The sequence below is a fragment of the Stylophora pistillata genome, chromosome 3, assembly GCF_964205215.1.
Source record: "Stylophora pistillata chromosome 3, jaStyPist1.2, whole genome shotgun sequence".
NCBI classification, from domain to species: domain Eukaryota; kingdom Metazoa; phylum Cnidaria; class Anthozoa; order Scleractinia; family Pocilloporidae; genus Stylophora; species Stylophora pistillata.
In genome coordinates this window covers 45538003-45553609 of record NC_142521.1, presented here as the reverse complement: position 1 = coordinate 45553609, position 15607 = coordinate 45538003, and the positions used below count along the sequence as shown (strand labels likewise).

Sequence of the window (15607 nt, the reverse complement as noted above, 5' to 3'; positions counted from 1 at the left end):
GAAGATTGGTTTGAGGTCTGGGGAGAGAAGGTTGAATCCTCTGGAGATCTGGGGTTGAGTACCCCAAATTGCTGCATCCAGATTTGAAAAGTACATGTAAAGCAGAATGTAAACAACAAGCTGACATGGAGTTATGGTTTGAATGGGGAGAAAATAACGAGGAACATTTATCCTTTGACGACAGCGATCGTTTTGAGGAAGATTCACTTTGTTCTTGGGCCTCAGAGCCAGAGAGTCTTTGTGGAAAGTGGCAAGGCTGGAAGCGGAGTTCTCAAAATGGCGTCCAATGTGATTCAGACTTAGGTGAAGGCACAGTCGAATCTCTCATTGAAATTTGCGCTAGGACAGTAGCTGAACATTTTCCTTTTGAAACTGTTGAGTGCAGATTTCCTCAGATTCCTGAGCAGCTCCAGCAAAGAATTGCTTTTTGGTCATTTCCGCTCCTTGAAGAAGACATTCGACTGTATTCGTGTTTAGCAAATGGTTCTCCGGATAAATTTCTTGAAGGGGAACAACTTCTCAAAGTGCAGGCAGTTAAAGATATACTGCAGATTGGTAAGTGAGTGAAGACTTCGCCTATAGCCGATTTTACCTGTGTAAGCCGTGCGGCTGTACCTCATGTCCTGAAATAGTTTGGCTGACATAAAATTAATCAATATAATAATTTATGTTGGTCATTTGAAATCACACCTTGTTTGAAGCATTCTGTTCTTGAGAGGGTATTCTTTATCTAAATTTTGTCCATTTTTTTTAATCAAACTCATGAAACGCTTCCTCAAAAATCTCTTTGAATAAAAACCCTTTATAACTCTGAGACCTATATATCTTATTAGACGTTTTGGTGTGTAGTATCGCGGAGTATTTTTACGAGTTGTGCCATATTTTGACAAGACCGAAGAGTGAGTCAAAATACAAATAACGAGTAAATATACTAAGAGGTACTACGCAACAAAATGTCCATCAAGGTATATATTATTCAACACCCCAAACTATAATTTCAGTGCAAGCAAATTTTGTGGATATTTATTTACAAGGATTGCGGGACAGAAGTATGCAGAGCGGAACAGGATTGGCGCATTGTCATGTTATTGTTTCTATTTTCTTCAGTAAACAATAAAATTTCTGTCTAATTGCTTTTCTTCATTCTATTTATCTAATAAACTTGGATTAATATTTGCCAGCGATTTTGACTCTTTGTCATCAGAAAAATGATTTAAATTGTCTGCCATTTTTTTTGTAACTTCAATCTAATTAGTCACTTGCGTGATGCGAGAAAACCTGTCTAACTGGTTCTCTGAAGTACAAATACTGCGTGATGTTTGTACTTGTCTTGGGTGTTATTTGTACTCTGTGGAGTTTAGTTGGACAATAAGAGTACTTATTCCCCTTACTGGTGATTGTGTATTTTTAACTTACCAGTCCTTGACCTTCAGCCAAATATTGTCCTGTCCCACCCATCCCACCCAATAATTATATCTTCTTAGATGTTTTGTTGTGTAGTATCGCTGAGTATTTTTATGCATTTTGCTGTATTTTGACGAGCCCTACGAACAACGAGTAGAAATGCTCAGCAATACTATGCAACAAAGTGTTTGGTAAGAGATCCAACATGCCAAATTGTTCTTTCAGTGCGGGTGGATTCAGGGATATTTCTGGAGTACAAATATGGTGCCATATTTGTACTCATCTTGTGTGTTATTTGTACTCTATGAAGCACAGTTGGAATAAGTACATATACTTTTCATCTTCTTTCTCCTTAAAGACGTTTTAGAAGTGTAAGGAGAAGTTAGTTTTTGGTGACTCTTGAGGATGCAAAGATGAACTGACTGTCAAACTATGTACTTGATAGTTTGTTAATTGATTGTGGATCCTTTATTAATTGGTCTACATATCAATTGAGTGTTGTCGGCTAAGATGTTTAATGATAAGTTGTTGATCAAGTCCAATATAAACTGGCAATTGATACATGTTGCACATTTATCAAAGACTCTCTTATTGATATCATGCAGTGAAAAAACTATGTGGAAAAATGAACTTGTTGATGAACACTCCAACAAAGGAAATATGATTAAATTGTCATTTTTTCCATACAACTCACTACTTTTCCATACTTAACTTTTTCACCTTATTCATTGACTTCTTGACAGACAACTTGGAGTTACAGTTGCCCAGGACTGCAGCTCAAAATCTTTTCTTTATAGCCCTCCTCCAAAATGGCTGGCATGATTATTTTCCCTTTATGATTATACAAATACACTTTTTAGCCTTGCTTTTAAATGAAAATTGTATTGCGACAAGGCTTGAAAGACTTAGATGCATTCATGTGATAACAGGACAAATAGGCCTGTCATATATGGTGGAATTTACTAATAAGTTACCTTTCCTATTAATTTTGCACGATCTTTCCTTTGCAGGTTTTCATCTAAGTGCCACAGTACACCAACCTCACAGTAGTTGCCAAAACAAAGGAGTATTTAATGTTGCTGTCACATTTGACAGAGGGCATATAACCTCTTGTACCTGTACTTGCAATCAAACTGCAACCTGGTGTTCTCATGTGATTGCCTTATGCCTTTTTCGAATACACTTCCCAAAGATGGTTTGCCTAAGAGCTCCAGTATCAGAATACTTATCTCGTTTGAGACGAGATCAGCTTCAGAAGTTTGCTCAGTATCTCATCACTGAACTGCCACAACAGGTAACAATAAAATACATCTCTCAAAGATTAAAATTTCTTTGCACTGGTACAGAAACCACATCTTAGCAAGTGGAGAGACATGGATGATGAAAAATAATGTTCAATTGTTCAATTGTCAAATTGTCATCAATGATGTTTTAATATATGGCTTTTGAATTTGGTAGCCTGTTTGTATGTTAACTTGGTTTTGTTTGTCTTGGCTTTTAACACAAAGCTTCTCCCAACTGCACAAAGGCTTCTTGATGAGCTACTTTCTTCACAAGAGTCCACCATCAACTCTGTCCCAGGTGCTCCTGGTGAGTGTTGATAATGTCATCAGTTGGTGGCTGTTTCTCATTTTATTGTTTGAACTAGCATAAATCTTGAATAATATTATAATTATAGTAATGTCAAGTGTACATATCACTAGCTCCAAGGTATCTATATTCAAAGTTTACGTGGCGTGACTCTGCTTATGACCTCAGGGACTCTGAAAATAAGCTTAATGTTCCACTACCGCGCACTAATTATTACAGAAAAAGCTTTAGCTACAATGGCGCCACATTATGGAACAGTTTACCACGCGATATAAGGAACACAGAGTCTCTGGGGTTATTTAAACGTAAGATCAATGACATTTTTAAAGTCTAACGCACGGCATTCACGGAAAACAGCTTTAGTGTTATAGTATGTAGTTTTAATTTTAAATATCTTAGCGTATGTGATATGTATTTTTATAGGCTGATGAATTGATCGTGTCTAAATAAAGATTACAACAACAACAACAACAACTCTAAATTGTGTACACTAACTGCTCGTGGAAGCATTTTTGTGAAACTTTTCATAGAATGAAGTTCCAGCCACTGCTTTTTGTGGGAAACAGTTTCATTCAAAGACTAACTTTCCCCCTCTCCTTAGTATTTCATCAGGATTCTCTTTTTGATGAACCCCTTTACACTTCCTGGGTGGAAAGTGGCATTGCAGGAGAGAGTGAAGTGTATGTTCTTAGAACTCAACCCAAGACCTTTCTATAGACCTGGATTGCAGTGTGCCAACCCTGAAACTGCTGACAATCCCCATTTTTTTCAACAAATATGTTAAAGACAACACTGCAGTCAGCTGTCAAACTTATTAAAAAGAGGCAGACTGTGCAATATTACTTTGTTTACAGGAGGTATTCACTGTGTTTGCCTTGATCGCTAATTAAAACTAACTTTCATACAGTGCATGGCAAACCAGCTGAACAACAGTGCTAACATGCCCTTCAATGTGAATCAGACAAACTATGACATTCTTAACAATTAAACAGTTCCAAGGAATGATATGTTTTGGCCTGGAAGGATCCTTACTTATGCAGTGTATCCAGCCACAATGTGTTCTTAGACAGACTTGCATACTTTTAAAAGGTCAACTTCATTCATCATTGAATGATATTTTTTTCTCCCCCTTGTGTGTTTCATTAGATCCCACAGCAGGGCCATCAGCCACAGATCATTCAAAATGGTGCTTGGATGAAAGTTCTCTTCATGAGAACATCAAGAAGATGCTTTTGAGATTTTGTGGCCCAAGTCCTTTGGTATTTAGTGATGTGAATGCACTCTATCTAGCTAACACTGCTCCACCCACAGCTGCAGAATGGTAAGATACATGTTGGTTTACTTTTTCGATTACTTTTTTAATTAGTAATGGGTTAATTTACTGAATAGTTTGATAATTTTGTGGTAGATTTATTTTGTGGATTGGCAATTTTTTGTGTTTTTCAATTTCTGTTAAAAATTAATTTTTGCAATTTGTGTTATTTTTAAAAAGCAGAGTATGAACATATCTAACATGAAAAGAAAAATAATTTTCATCGTTTTTTTTTTCCTGTCAGCTGTTGAATTGTACAGAGAGGAGTTACTCAGTACATGATTACTTATTTCCAGCAAGTTCACACACATGCATGAAAAGTACTTAGTGGCACATAGTTTGCATCCAGATATTTATATGACTGGAGGCAGTTGCTTTGCAGTGTGCACATGTGTACAGGTTTTTGTGTGTGGTTTTATTTTATTTATTTATTTTTTTTGTAAGAGTGAGTATTTTCATGGATCATGGATAATCAAGTTCAACCAAATCCACTAAATTTAAAAGCCCCAAAATTTCTACATTACACAGCAGATCCTGTTAAACTTTTGATACCTTACTTTTCAGTTGCAGCCCCTACTTTAAAACTTACAAGATACCCTGCATAGTCTATCACTGTATAATTTTTCTCCATTGGAAATCTTTGATATCCTCAAAAATATGATCTCACAAAATTTTTATGTTTCACAGTAGATTCAGACTGTTAAACTTTCAAACCTCAGGTGCCTAACTCATCCCTTACAACCTTTGCATCAAAACATTAGGAAACCCTGCATCATTTGTTCCTACATCATTGCACAATTTTTTTTATTATTATTCTCATGCATTGGATGTACAGGTCAAACATCCTCAGACCCTTACAAGGACGAGAGCCTGAGGGAATGTGGAACCTTCTCTCCATTGTTCGAGAACTCTTCCACAGAGGTGACATGAATGCAGTGAATCTTCTGGTCATTCTCACAGAGGAATGTTTAGCCATTGATCAGGTGCTGATTTGGTGGTATGACAGTCGCAGTCAAGCTTCTGGGAATTATCCTCATAGTTATGGAAATAATTACAGGGGAAATACCAATACTGCAAGCACAGAAGCAACTAAGCATGCTTGTGCTGGATTTTGTGACGAACTTGTAGCATTGTGGAGACTGGCAGCTTTGAATCCCAAGTTATCAGATGATGAGAGGGAAGAATTAAAGATCCAGCTGCAAGAGTGGCATCAAAAAGCTGTGGATAAAGGACAAACAGGTAATGGCAAGGTGCTAAAAACGAAACAATATCATGATTTGTGAGTAGTGTGAGGGCAATAAGTTTGACAAAGCTGAAGGGTGAGGCAAATAATTGACAACAGATTCAATGACAAATATTGATATTTCGTGATAGCCAAGTTCCAAAATTGTTTAATCATTCTATTGTTGAGGTAAATTTTTACAATCCCATGTGCATGGTTCTTGTTTCATAGTCATATAATTTCCACTGGAAATCCCATGGGCAAAAAGTTATTCTTCTTTCATTTCCATTCCTCTTTTTATATAGTAAATACTTATGGGAGATTGTTCAAATGTATAAGAAACTACACGCTCAGACCGGGAAGTACAATCTATGCTCTCTGCGAGAAGTGTGTGGGTCCTTTAGTGTCCCCTGCTAAGCAGCACAGAGAAACGGCAGGAGACGGGCCTATGGTTTACCTTCCTTATCTAAGAAAACTTAGGGCTCAACACTAGCTTTTCAACTTATTAGCCAAGTGGCTATAGTGTCATCTTAGATGTTACGACAATTTCAGTTTGTTTACCAGCCAAACTGGCTGGCGGAACTCGGAAACCACGAGCCAAAACTGAATTTCTACTAGTCTGTGGCTAATTGGCTACCGTTAGTGTGGAGCCCTGAAAACTACAATCTCTTACATTCTCCTCAGTTTTTTTAAGACCCTAAGTGTTTGGTCCGGTCTAGGGCTCTCGACCTCCCGCACAGCAGTCCGGTGGTCTACAATATGAGGTAACCAAGCCCAGTTAGTTTTTTTTCGAAAGTAATGAATTTATTGTACTGACAGACATGAGGAAGATACGAGGATGATTGACTGGAGTATTAGAGAATAACCCTGAATGTCACTTTTTCTTCAGGGCGAGGTGCAAGTCTTACGATTCCACCTGCAGCAATATCGTGCTTTCCTGGTTTTCTTTCCGCAATAGAGGTTTGCTCTCTCAACTGGAAAAATGAGGATTTAGGTTTAGTTCCCAAAGAGAGAAATCATGAACCCGAGCTTTCTTTAGCACTGAAGAACGATACAAGGATAGCACAATCCTGTAAGAGCACAGAGACTGGGCTTTGTGAAAATGCCTTATCGCCTGTTGAAAGGTATGTGTAGCATTTGTCAGTGAGAAAGAAATCCTCATTGGTTTAGTTTCAGAGCTTCCTCAAATTTCGAAATATTGGCTCCTAACCTAAACAACCTTTTTGTTTGTTTGTTTTTTTTTTCTTCAAGGTCAGTGGGCCTCAGTCTATCGCTAAAATAGGGTTGATTTGATTTAATAAATATGTTCCACTGTTAGATTTTGGCCCTGTTCACTCAAAATAACTATTCAGATAAAAGGTTTAGCTAAATTTAGAATTGTTTAGGTACGCGGTTTAGTTGAAAGGTTTAGCTCAATTTAGAATTGTTTAGGTACGCGGTTTAGTTGAACAACGGCTAAACTTTGGCATTATTGTTAACGTTAGCCCGGTTACAACCGAAGAAAACGTCAGCGGTTCATCAGTAGATGACTACAAACCAATACTCGATGTCAGAGAAGATTTACAGGTCTTGTGTGCGCGAATGGAGGCTCTTTATGTCCATGGCTATAGTTCCCTGGCTGGTAAACTAGCTGTGAAACTTGCAGAGAATATTCTGAGGGATAAAAGAAACATCTCCCATTTTGGTGCTAGGAGCAAGAAAGAAGGTGCAAGCATAACATCGTTTACAGTTACTATTCTGGTGAAAGCTGGTTTTCTGTGCAATGTACTGGCAGAAGACCTGCACTGTCATCACTTAGCTTTCAGAGTTGGTATGTTAGGACTGGAAATTCCAAGGCATCCGGCTAAAAGTAAAGCATTGGAGGTAATGAGCAAGTTATTCTTTATCGCTGGTTAAAACACGCGAGTGTCGTTTTTTAACAGTGTGTGAATCTTATCTCGGTTTGTCCTTGTTGAACCTGTTTGCTGATCACCGTTGACATTTAACTCTTTTCGTGAATAGTAAAATAGCTTCTTAAGGTCAAAACTATTTTTGAACCGGACGTTATTTGAACGCTTTCATGTCAATTATCACGAATGATTTAAGGACTCGTCAAATAAGATTCCATACCAAAGCAGTCACAATTGCCAATCAAAGAAAACGAAAATACCCCTAAAGGAAAAAAAAGGGAAAAAAAAGGGGAAAAAATACCCCAAGCGCGGGAAAACGCGGGTGTGACCAGGTCGTGATTGGGTTTAGTTTTGCATCTGATTGGTTGAGAGAGTGGCGTGACTTGTTTGAACCAATCATGGGACGAAGTGAAGGAAAAACAAAGCAATTCCGGATTTCTTGCGACACTCAACCAAAAACAGCATTGTATGAATTAATTACAGGTTAAACTTTTGCATCAAGAATCAGAGTTGGTCAGCTTGCTAAAGAAACTTCCTCTTGGACCAGCTGAACTCGCTATTGTTAAAGAGAAGGCTGGGCTTCTTCTTCACGGTGAGCTGAGAAGAGGAGAAGCTGTTCTGCCCATTATGTTGGCCTCATTCATTTTTGATGTATTGAGGTCAAGCGATACTGACACAAAAGCGAAGCGGCAAGCTGTAAGGAAACTATGCGAAACAACCAAAGAAGATGAAGAGCTGGGATTCAAAGCTGCTCTGTATGCTATAGGTACGGTAAACAAGCATAAACTGAAGGTCATTACATTAAATCTAGGGGTCAGGAAAAGTAGAGGGGAATATTTCTATCTACTACTGGGAAAGATAAACTTGCTAGTGGACAAATTCGTTTTTATTTCGTCGCCAATTTGTTTTAGGCATTGAACTTTGTGCGATCATACATTTAACATAGCCAGGAAGGTCGCCCGATAAAATCATGTATTTACTTAGTCTCCCTTGCAGCCCTTTTTTCGCTTGCGTGACGACGCCGGAAAGGGCCGTAAGGGAGACTAGTATTTACTCTATACCTCTTCTAAACAATGAAAAAATTGTCGTATTTCAATTTTTCCCAGGTCTTTTCAAAAGGGCTTGCAAGCAAGCGCCAGTTGTAACAGGCATGGACTTTGCTGACTGTGTTCTTTTAGGTTTCGGCGAAAAAATATTTATGGACGGTATAGAAGGGTTTATTCATAATGATTTCTGTCCTATAGTTATGTTGCCGTTGGTAAATTTGAATATCCGTCAACCTTATCATGCACTCAAATCGGATATCCACAATAATGAAGAATGAAATCAAATTTGAATTTGTAGTGACACACTGACTCACCGCCCTCTCTTTCTATGTAGAATCGGAGTTTCGGAATTTTGTGAAAAGAAGAATAGAAAGCGCTTGGAGCAAAGACAGTAGCCGATAATAATGTGAAGCCCACATGCCATCTGCCATTCAAATTTTGATAAAGTAACCCTCGCCAACCCCCCTCCCCCCTTTAAGTAGTGGGGAGCGTTTGCTCTCTGTGAGTGCTGTGTCCCAATCTTTCTTTAAAATATCGATTTCTTGTTTCTCGAATGCTCCTCTTACTAGGAATGAAAGGAAATGCACTGGAGAACCGCTACCCCATGTTATGTGAAGGTACAAGACAACAGAGAGGAGACCTGGCATTGGCCCTACTTGTTTACAGTAGGGACGATTCGAGTAGGATTCGGCAAATCATGGATGTCCTTTTAGACAAGAATCGGTATGACCTACCGAATGCTGCTAGTACGGCCCAGGAAAAGAAGAGAGTGGAGCGATCTAATTCTCAGGATAGTAAGGGCGAAGGAAAGGAAAGCGTAGCAGTAGGCACCAGTGTTGTCAAGAGCAAAGTTACTATAGAGCTCCCTAACCGCAAAGATAGGTAGGAAATTAAATTATGTTTTCGGTTGGTATCGTCGAGACCTTTGCCACAAGTTATACTTTCCTTTATTAATAAAAATTATTACAGAGGTGTAGTCTTTGTCTTTTTCTTTTTGCGTCATGCAAAACGGTTCAGTCCAGTTCTGGTTTCCTCTCTTTTGTAGGTCTAATTAAAAAACTGAGAAAATTTTCTGCTCAACCCCCTTCAAAATAAAACATTTTTCGATTCAGTACTCTAACTAATCTATTTCTTAGACTTAGAACAGATTTAGTGTTTATTTATTTATTACTCCCGACGACTTTACTTTTACTCACGGGAATCGACTGTACTATTTGTATTCAATCCATTACATTTTCTGCAACATATTTTTCTTCCTCTTTCTTCCACAACATTAGCCACCAGTCCTCCAGCACCAGTGATAGTGGCACAGACAGCAGTTGTAAAGATAGTTCAGGAATAGACAGATACAAACTCCGAGGAGGAAATGAAAGTTCTTGTCAGCAAAGATTCCCAGCGAGTTTTGCTTCGTTGTCATTGGATGAAGAAAGCGGAAGTTCAAGTGGAGTTGATACAGATTCTGTTCCAGTCCCTCACCATGAGCTGGCAGCGTATGAGGTCGATCTTCAGAGAACTAAGCAGAATGCTGTCGTCCGTGACGTAGGCATTCTCCATTCAGACGGACCTTTAACGCAGTATGATCCATTTATCAACAGCAGTCAACATTTTGAGCCTGGCAGCGACACATCTTCCTTTCCTCGATCAGATACTGTTCCCCAAAGTAAAGAAGACGTCATAGACGTGGACCACCTTCATAGACACGCGTCTCTTGTAAAGGATTCGGATGCTTTTCCTCCAAACCAAAGCGCTCAAGAGAACAGTGAACCTAACCTTTGTGCTCCGAGTGTCAATGTTCCATGTCCTTGCGAAGGAAATTCACCATCACTACTCTTTGAAAGTGTTAATCGAAATTTCCATCGTCATTCAAATGACACAGAAGCTGTTAATTCCTCTTCTAAAGACAAGCCAGACCCTAACCAAAGGGTCATCCTGGCCAGTCATGGCCTCTCGTCTGAAGGTGATGTGTCGGACATTGAAACAGACTTTGATGAATGTCATAGCCGTGTTCAGCAGGAATTGTTGGAAGAAATCGAAGTAAGTAACAATTTAGTACATGAGGGTGAAACGGGAGAGGTTGGAGCTTCACCTTCAAGTGGTGCCATCGGTAACGAAGTGTTAGACACATCTAATGTATTATTTCGAGGTGGAAGTATAGCTTCTAGTTCAGTTACTGAAGGTGAATCTTTCAGTGGAGATGCTGCTGTGACAGCTCCACCAGAAGTAGTGGAAGAACAATCTAGTGGATCCGGCTCCAGAGGAAGCGTTAGCGCAGGTACAGAAGATACTAACAGAAGCCGTCGTCGTCGTGGACGAAGGAGGAGGAGGGGAGGCAAATCAGCTCTGTATCAAGCAACTGAGGCTGAAGCTCATTTCATGTTTGAACTGGCTAAGGCTGTCCTTTCTAAGGCTGGAGGAGGCAATGGCACCTCTGTGTTCACACAAACAACAAGCAGCGATGCTCAAGCTGGGGTCCATCGAGTACTGCAGCTGTGTGCCTTTGAAATTGGACTTTTTGCACTTGGATTGCACAATCGTACTTCGGCAAATTGGTTGTCGCGAACGTATTCATCACATGTCTCTTGGATCTCGGGTCAAGCCATGGAAATTGGCCATCAAGCGATAACACTTCTCTTTAAAAGTTGGGAGGGTAACTTGACGCCCTCTGAGGTTGCGTCCATTGCTGATCGAGCATCCAGGTCAAATGATCGGATTATGGTGCGTGCTGCAGCGGAACTTGGACTGTCGTGTCTTCACATGGCAACTACTCTCAATCCGGGGGAGATTCAGCGGGCTTTGTCTCAGTGTCGCGAGGAGGATGTGCAGTTATTGGAACAAGGTTGTCAAGCTGTTGAAAGTGCAGCTCGGGGTGGCGGAGTGTATCCTGAAGTTCTGTTTGAAGTCGCTAAGCACTGGTACCACCTTCACGAGAAGAACCAAACCAACAATAGCTCAGCTTCCAGATCAGGGAAAAGCGAATCAAGAAGCAGAAGCTCTTTGAACAGATCTTCTCAGTCTGTAGCAACTTCTGGCCATTCCCCTCCAGTGAGCCCGTTTGTACCCCAGGTACCTCAATTTACGATGCCTCCATGTTATCCCTCCATACCTCCTCCTCTGTACACCACGCCCGAACAATACGTACAGCAGCAGATGCACCAGCAAGTCCATCAGATGATGGGATATTATCCCGCCTATTTACCAGGGGTATCTTCAGGATACCGTTCTTACTCTCATACGCGATCTTTGACTGGGCCTCAACATTCGTCATCAGGAGGCTACTCAGGGCCTACTCCTCCATCGTATCAAGCCACCAATTTTAATTCAAGTTCAACTCAGCATTTAAATCGCGTATCAGCCACACAGCAAGGGACACACGTTTCGTATCATCTGAACAGTGCATACCGGGTAGGCATGTTAGCGCTGGAGTTCTTATCCAGACGCACCTCGGATGACCGGCCTAACGTGAAATTTTCACGGAATCCGAATTGCAGCGATGACATCAGGTGGTTATGTTCTTTGTCCGCCAGGCTCGGTAATTCGCACCTCCAGCGATTCTGTGTTGCTGCATTAAACGCTGTGGCCAGCCCATTCGTACTACACGACCTTGCTTTGGAAGCAGCGAGACATATGGCGCGTTCTAACCCAGCGCAACTAACTGCAAATCTACGGTCTCCAACCATTAGTCCTTTAGTACAGAAGAGCTTGACTATGTATGCGCAGTGTATCCATTACAACTTGTTCAAAATTTCTCAGAGTGAGTACGATGAGTTTGTTGAGCTGCTTAGACACGCTCGTGGGGCGTTTTGTATGGCACCGGGTGGAATGACACAGTTTAACGAACTCTTGCAAAGTATCCGCAGGGGACAACCCAAGAAGAAAGAACTTTGGCAAATGATTATGACTGGACTAGCCAAAGCCTAGCTTTTGAGCATAAAACGCTCTGAATGCTTTGATAAATTGTTCGGCTCTGAATCCTTTTTTTGTTATCTTAAATCTGGCATCGTTATGAGCATATTGGAGTTGGTCATAATCAAAGAAACACCAAGAAGAGCTGGATGAAGAATGTTGTTGTGTTGTATTTGAGACACTATCCTTTTCGCATGACTAGTTTTTTTTGTCTGATGCAAGGTTCAGGCGTCAATTCTGATCATGTGTGGGTTAGAGAGGGAGAGAGCCGTAAGAAAGCTTGCTTCTCATTTTGCTTTGTAAATCATAATTATGTTAACACATCTTAGTATTGTTGGTAGCCTTTGTCATCATTTTTATGGAGATCATGGCTTCGAAGGGTCAAAGAATGTTTATTAATACGCTTTGTTTTTGTTGTCTAAAATGTCATCACTTATTATGTTAAATACGGTTCTTGCACCGAATTTAAGGGCACTTTTCAAACGGACGACTTCGTACTGTTTTAGCATTTATAGACAAATTCTTTAAAGTTCTTGGATGAAACCGCCTCTGCCAGAAAAAAAATTTCTGTTACACTTTTGAAACCATTAATACAACCTTATTTAGATGTCTCTCATGTATCCCAGGGATCCAGAGATATTTTTCTCGCTATTATAAAGGGATCCCAGGGATCCAGAGATATTTTCCTCTCTATTACAAAGTGATCCCAGGGATCCAGAGATATTTTTACTCTCTACAATAAAGGGATCCAGAGATATTTTTCTCGCTATTATAAAGGGATCCCAGGGATCCAGAGATATTTTTCTCTCTTTTCCAAAGTGATCCCAGGGATCCAGAGATATTTTTCTCTCTATTATAAAGGGATCCCAGGGATCCAGATATATTTTGCTCGCTATTATAAAGGGATCCCAGGGATCCAGAGATATTTTTCTCGCTATTATAAAGTGATCGCAGGGATCCAGAGATATTTTTCTCTCTATTATAAAGGGATCCCAGGTATCCAGGTATCCTCTATTGTAAAGGGATAAAAGAAACCTTTGAAACCAGTTAGTAGTGAAATTCAACTATAATGCAAGAATTTACTCAAATAGCTCTTAAGGTCGGCACACACGAGGGGACTAGTCCCTGCGACTAGTTCCAGCGACCAGTTTCATGCGACTAGTTCCTTCGTGTGAACTACACATTTCTGTGGTCGCAGGGACCAAGGAACCGGGAACAGGGAAAAAAATTAATAGAATAGGTACATGGCTTGAATGTGGATCAAATGTATTTTATTACAAAAGTTCGCCGCTTCGTAGCTCTGCGTAACCGTTCTGGTATCTGGTCGTTTCGTACCCAAGTTTGAGTCGATTCGCACCTAGATTTGAGTGTATGGCTCCAGCCCTGGCCGCGCCAACTTTTTTTGTCTCTTTATAGCCCACGTACTGATTGAGCGACTATAGAACCCCATTCTATTCCTGCATGAAGCCGTAGCCCCAAATGGAATTTATTGCTTTTTTTCTTTATCCAAGAATGGTATGAAGAGTCAAGTGTGGGGTTTTGTGGAAATCTTGCTCATTTTCTGTCAGGTGTTCTTGAATGCAAAAGGTAAGTAAATCTAAAATGCCCCAACAGATTACATCCAGCACTCGTACACTTAATGGACCTATTTCTACATGACTTGGTTTCAGTTTTCCCGTGACCGTTGTCACACGGGTTATGCAAATATCACGTAAACCGCGGAACCACTTTTATGTGGGCGATCCCTTTCGTCAGCAGCTTTTCACGGCAGAATTCTTGATTAGGATGTCGTTTATTTTCTTGAATTCGCGACACATCTGCTCCTATCCAGACCTTAAAACTTCCCTTATAAACGAAGATTGGATGCAGGTTCCTGCCTCCCACCGCATTTCTATGGCTTGTTGTGCATAGCATTGAATGTCTGGCCATATTTATCCTTAATATTATCGCCATAATTGTATTTGCGATGCAGTGCCAGATACAGCGCAGGAGGTACATACTTGATTATCCATCTAGCAATAGTCGATCTTTTCGTCGGAGCATTTGTAGGAACTCAGTACTTTGAAGGAATGGTGAGGAGTCTCTGTGATCTGTGGGACTTCATTACTGGCCTGATATAACTTGGTTACTTTTATTAGAATTTGTCGCGAGATTTTGAGTCTATCAAGTTTCCTTGCGTAATCTCGCTTTTATTTCATTAGAACGAGCACAAGCAACATTTCGTCCTCGCAAGGATCGTTTAGTTAAGAAATGGGTTTATGGCGTAATAACAGTCATTTGGTTGGTACCTATGGGCATGAACGCTACAGCGCTAGGACAAGTCTAATTTAATAATTTTAATTTATTAGCTTCGCCAAAAAACAAACAAACGGACAACAAAAGAACGTTGGCAGGGACACCGCAACAGCTGTGGCCAATTACAGCGGGCCTGGACAGTAATAAAACAAGAAATATTAAAAAGCACAGTAATACAAGAGAAACAACAGCTACATACAACAACGGTTATTGGACGAGACAAGGGACAATAAGTGCCAAAGTTACTTTCGTACTGTTGGCACCTTGGTATACAATTTAGTCAGTTTTTTTCATATTATTTTATCCTTTTTTTTTAAAACTGCATGCTATAGTTCTATTTATATCAAAGTTTGTGACTGTCGTCCAATCCAAAACTATAGCACCAGCCTGAGGGAAAGAAAACTGTTTAGTACATTGTTTCTTGTCACCCTGGGGTTGTTACTAACGGTTCTGCCGCGGTCACTTATATCTTGAGGTGAGTTTTGATCCAAAGCTACAACTTCAAAACCTCTCCAAGCACTCACTGTTTTATTTCCACACGGTAATATTGACATTTTTGGAGGACAACTCCCTAATAAATCCCTTAATCTGTATCATGCGGATGCAAGAAGCGAGACGAGGTGTAGGGCGAATCATAATCCGCAAGGCTCCAAACCGTTGAAGTTTCAAGCCCCGTTGCAACCCCATTTCAAAGTATCTAATTGCCTAGTACAAAAGTGCAACACACGTTGTAACCGTTGGTAAAATACTTTCGTAAGACCATGAGATTCGGCATTTATCATAATCGTCTTAGTTGCTTCAAATGTGATTGGTAGGCGAATTGCTTTGTTTATCGCCAATTAATCAGTATAACTGGTTGTGATCGGACACCCGTAGTTATACAGTAATCACAGCAACAACTTGCCATCTAAAGCCGAAGATATCCCAAAATGGCGGAATTTATTGT

At 40.1% G+C, this 15607-nt stretch overlaps 1 protein-coding gene across 1 annotated transcript; it reads left to right on the top strand.

Moving 5' to 3' along the window:
* Nucleotides 1-51: 51 nt before the first annotated feature.
* LOC111333434 (zinc finger SWIM domain-containing protein 8) lies at nucleotides 52-12790 on the top strand. The gene is made up of 10 exons (XM_022939002.2): nucleotides 52-555; nucleotides 2415-2698; nucleotides 2913-2994; nucleotides 4141-4315; nucleotides 5142-5545; nucleotides 6418-6652; nucleotides 7013-7391; nucleotides 7901-8183; nucleotides 9033-9345; nucleotides 9741-12790. Exons 1-10 carry the CDS (start codon nucleotides 126-128, stop codon nucleotides 12379-12381), a joined length of 5226 nt encoding a protein of 1741 aa, XP_022794737.2. The 5' UTR covers nucleotides 52-125; the 3' UTR covers nucleotides 12382-12790.
* The last annotated feature ends 2817 nt before the right edge of the window (nucleotides 12791-15607 follow it).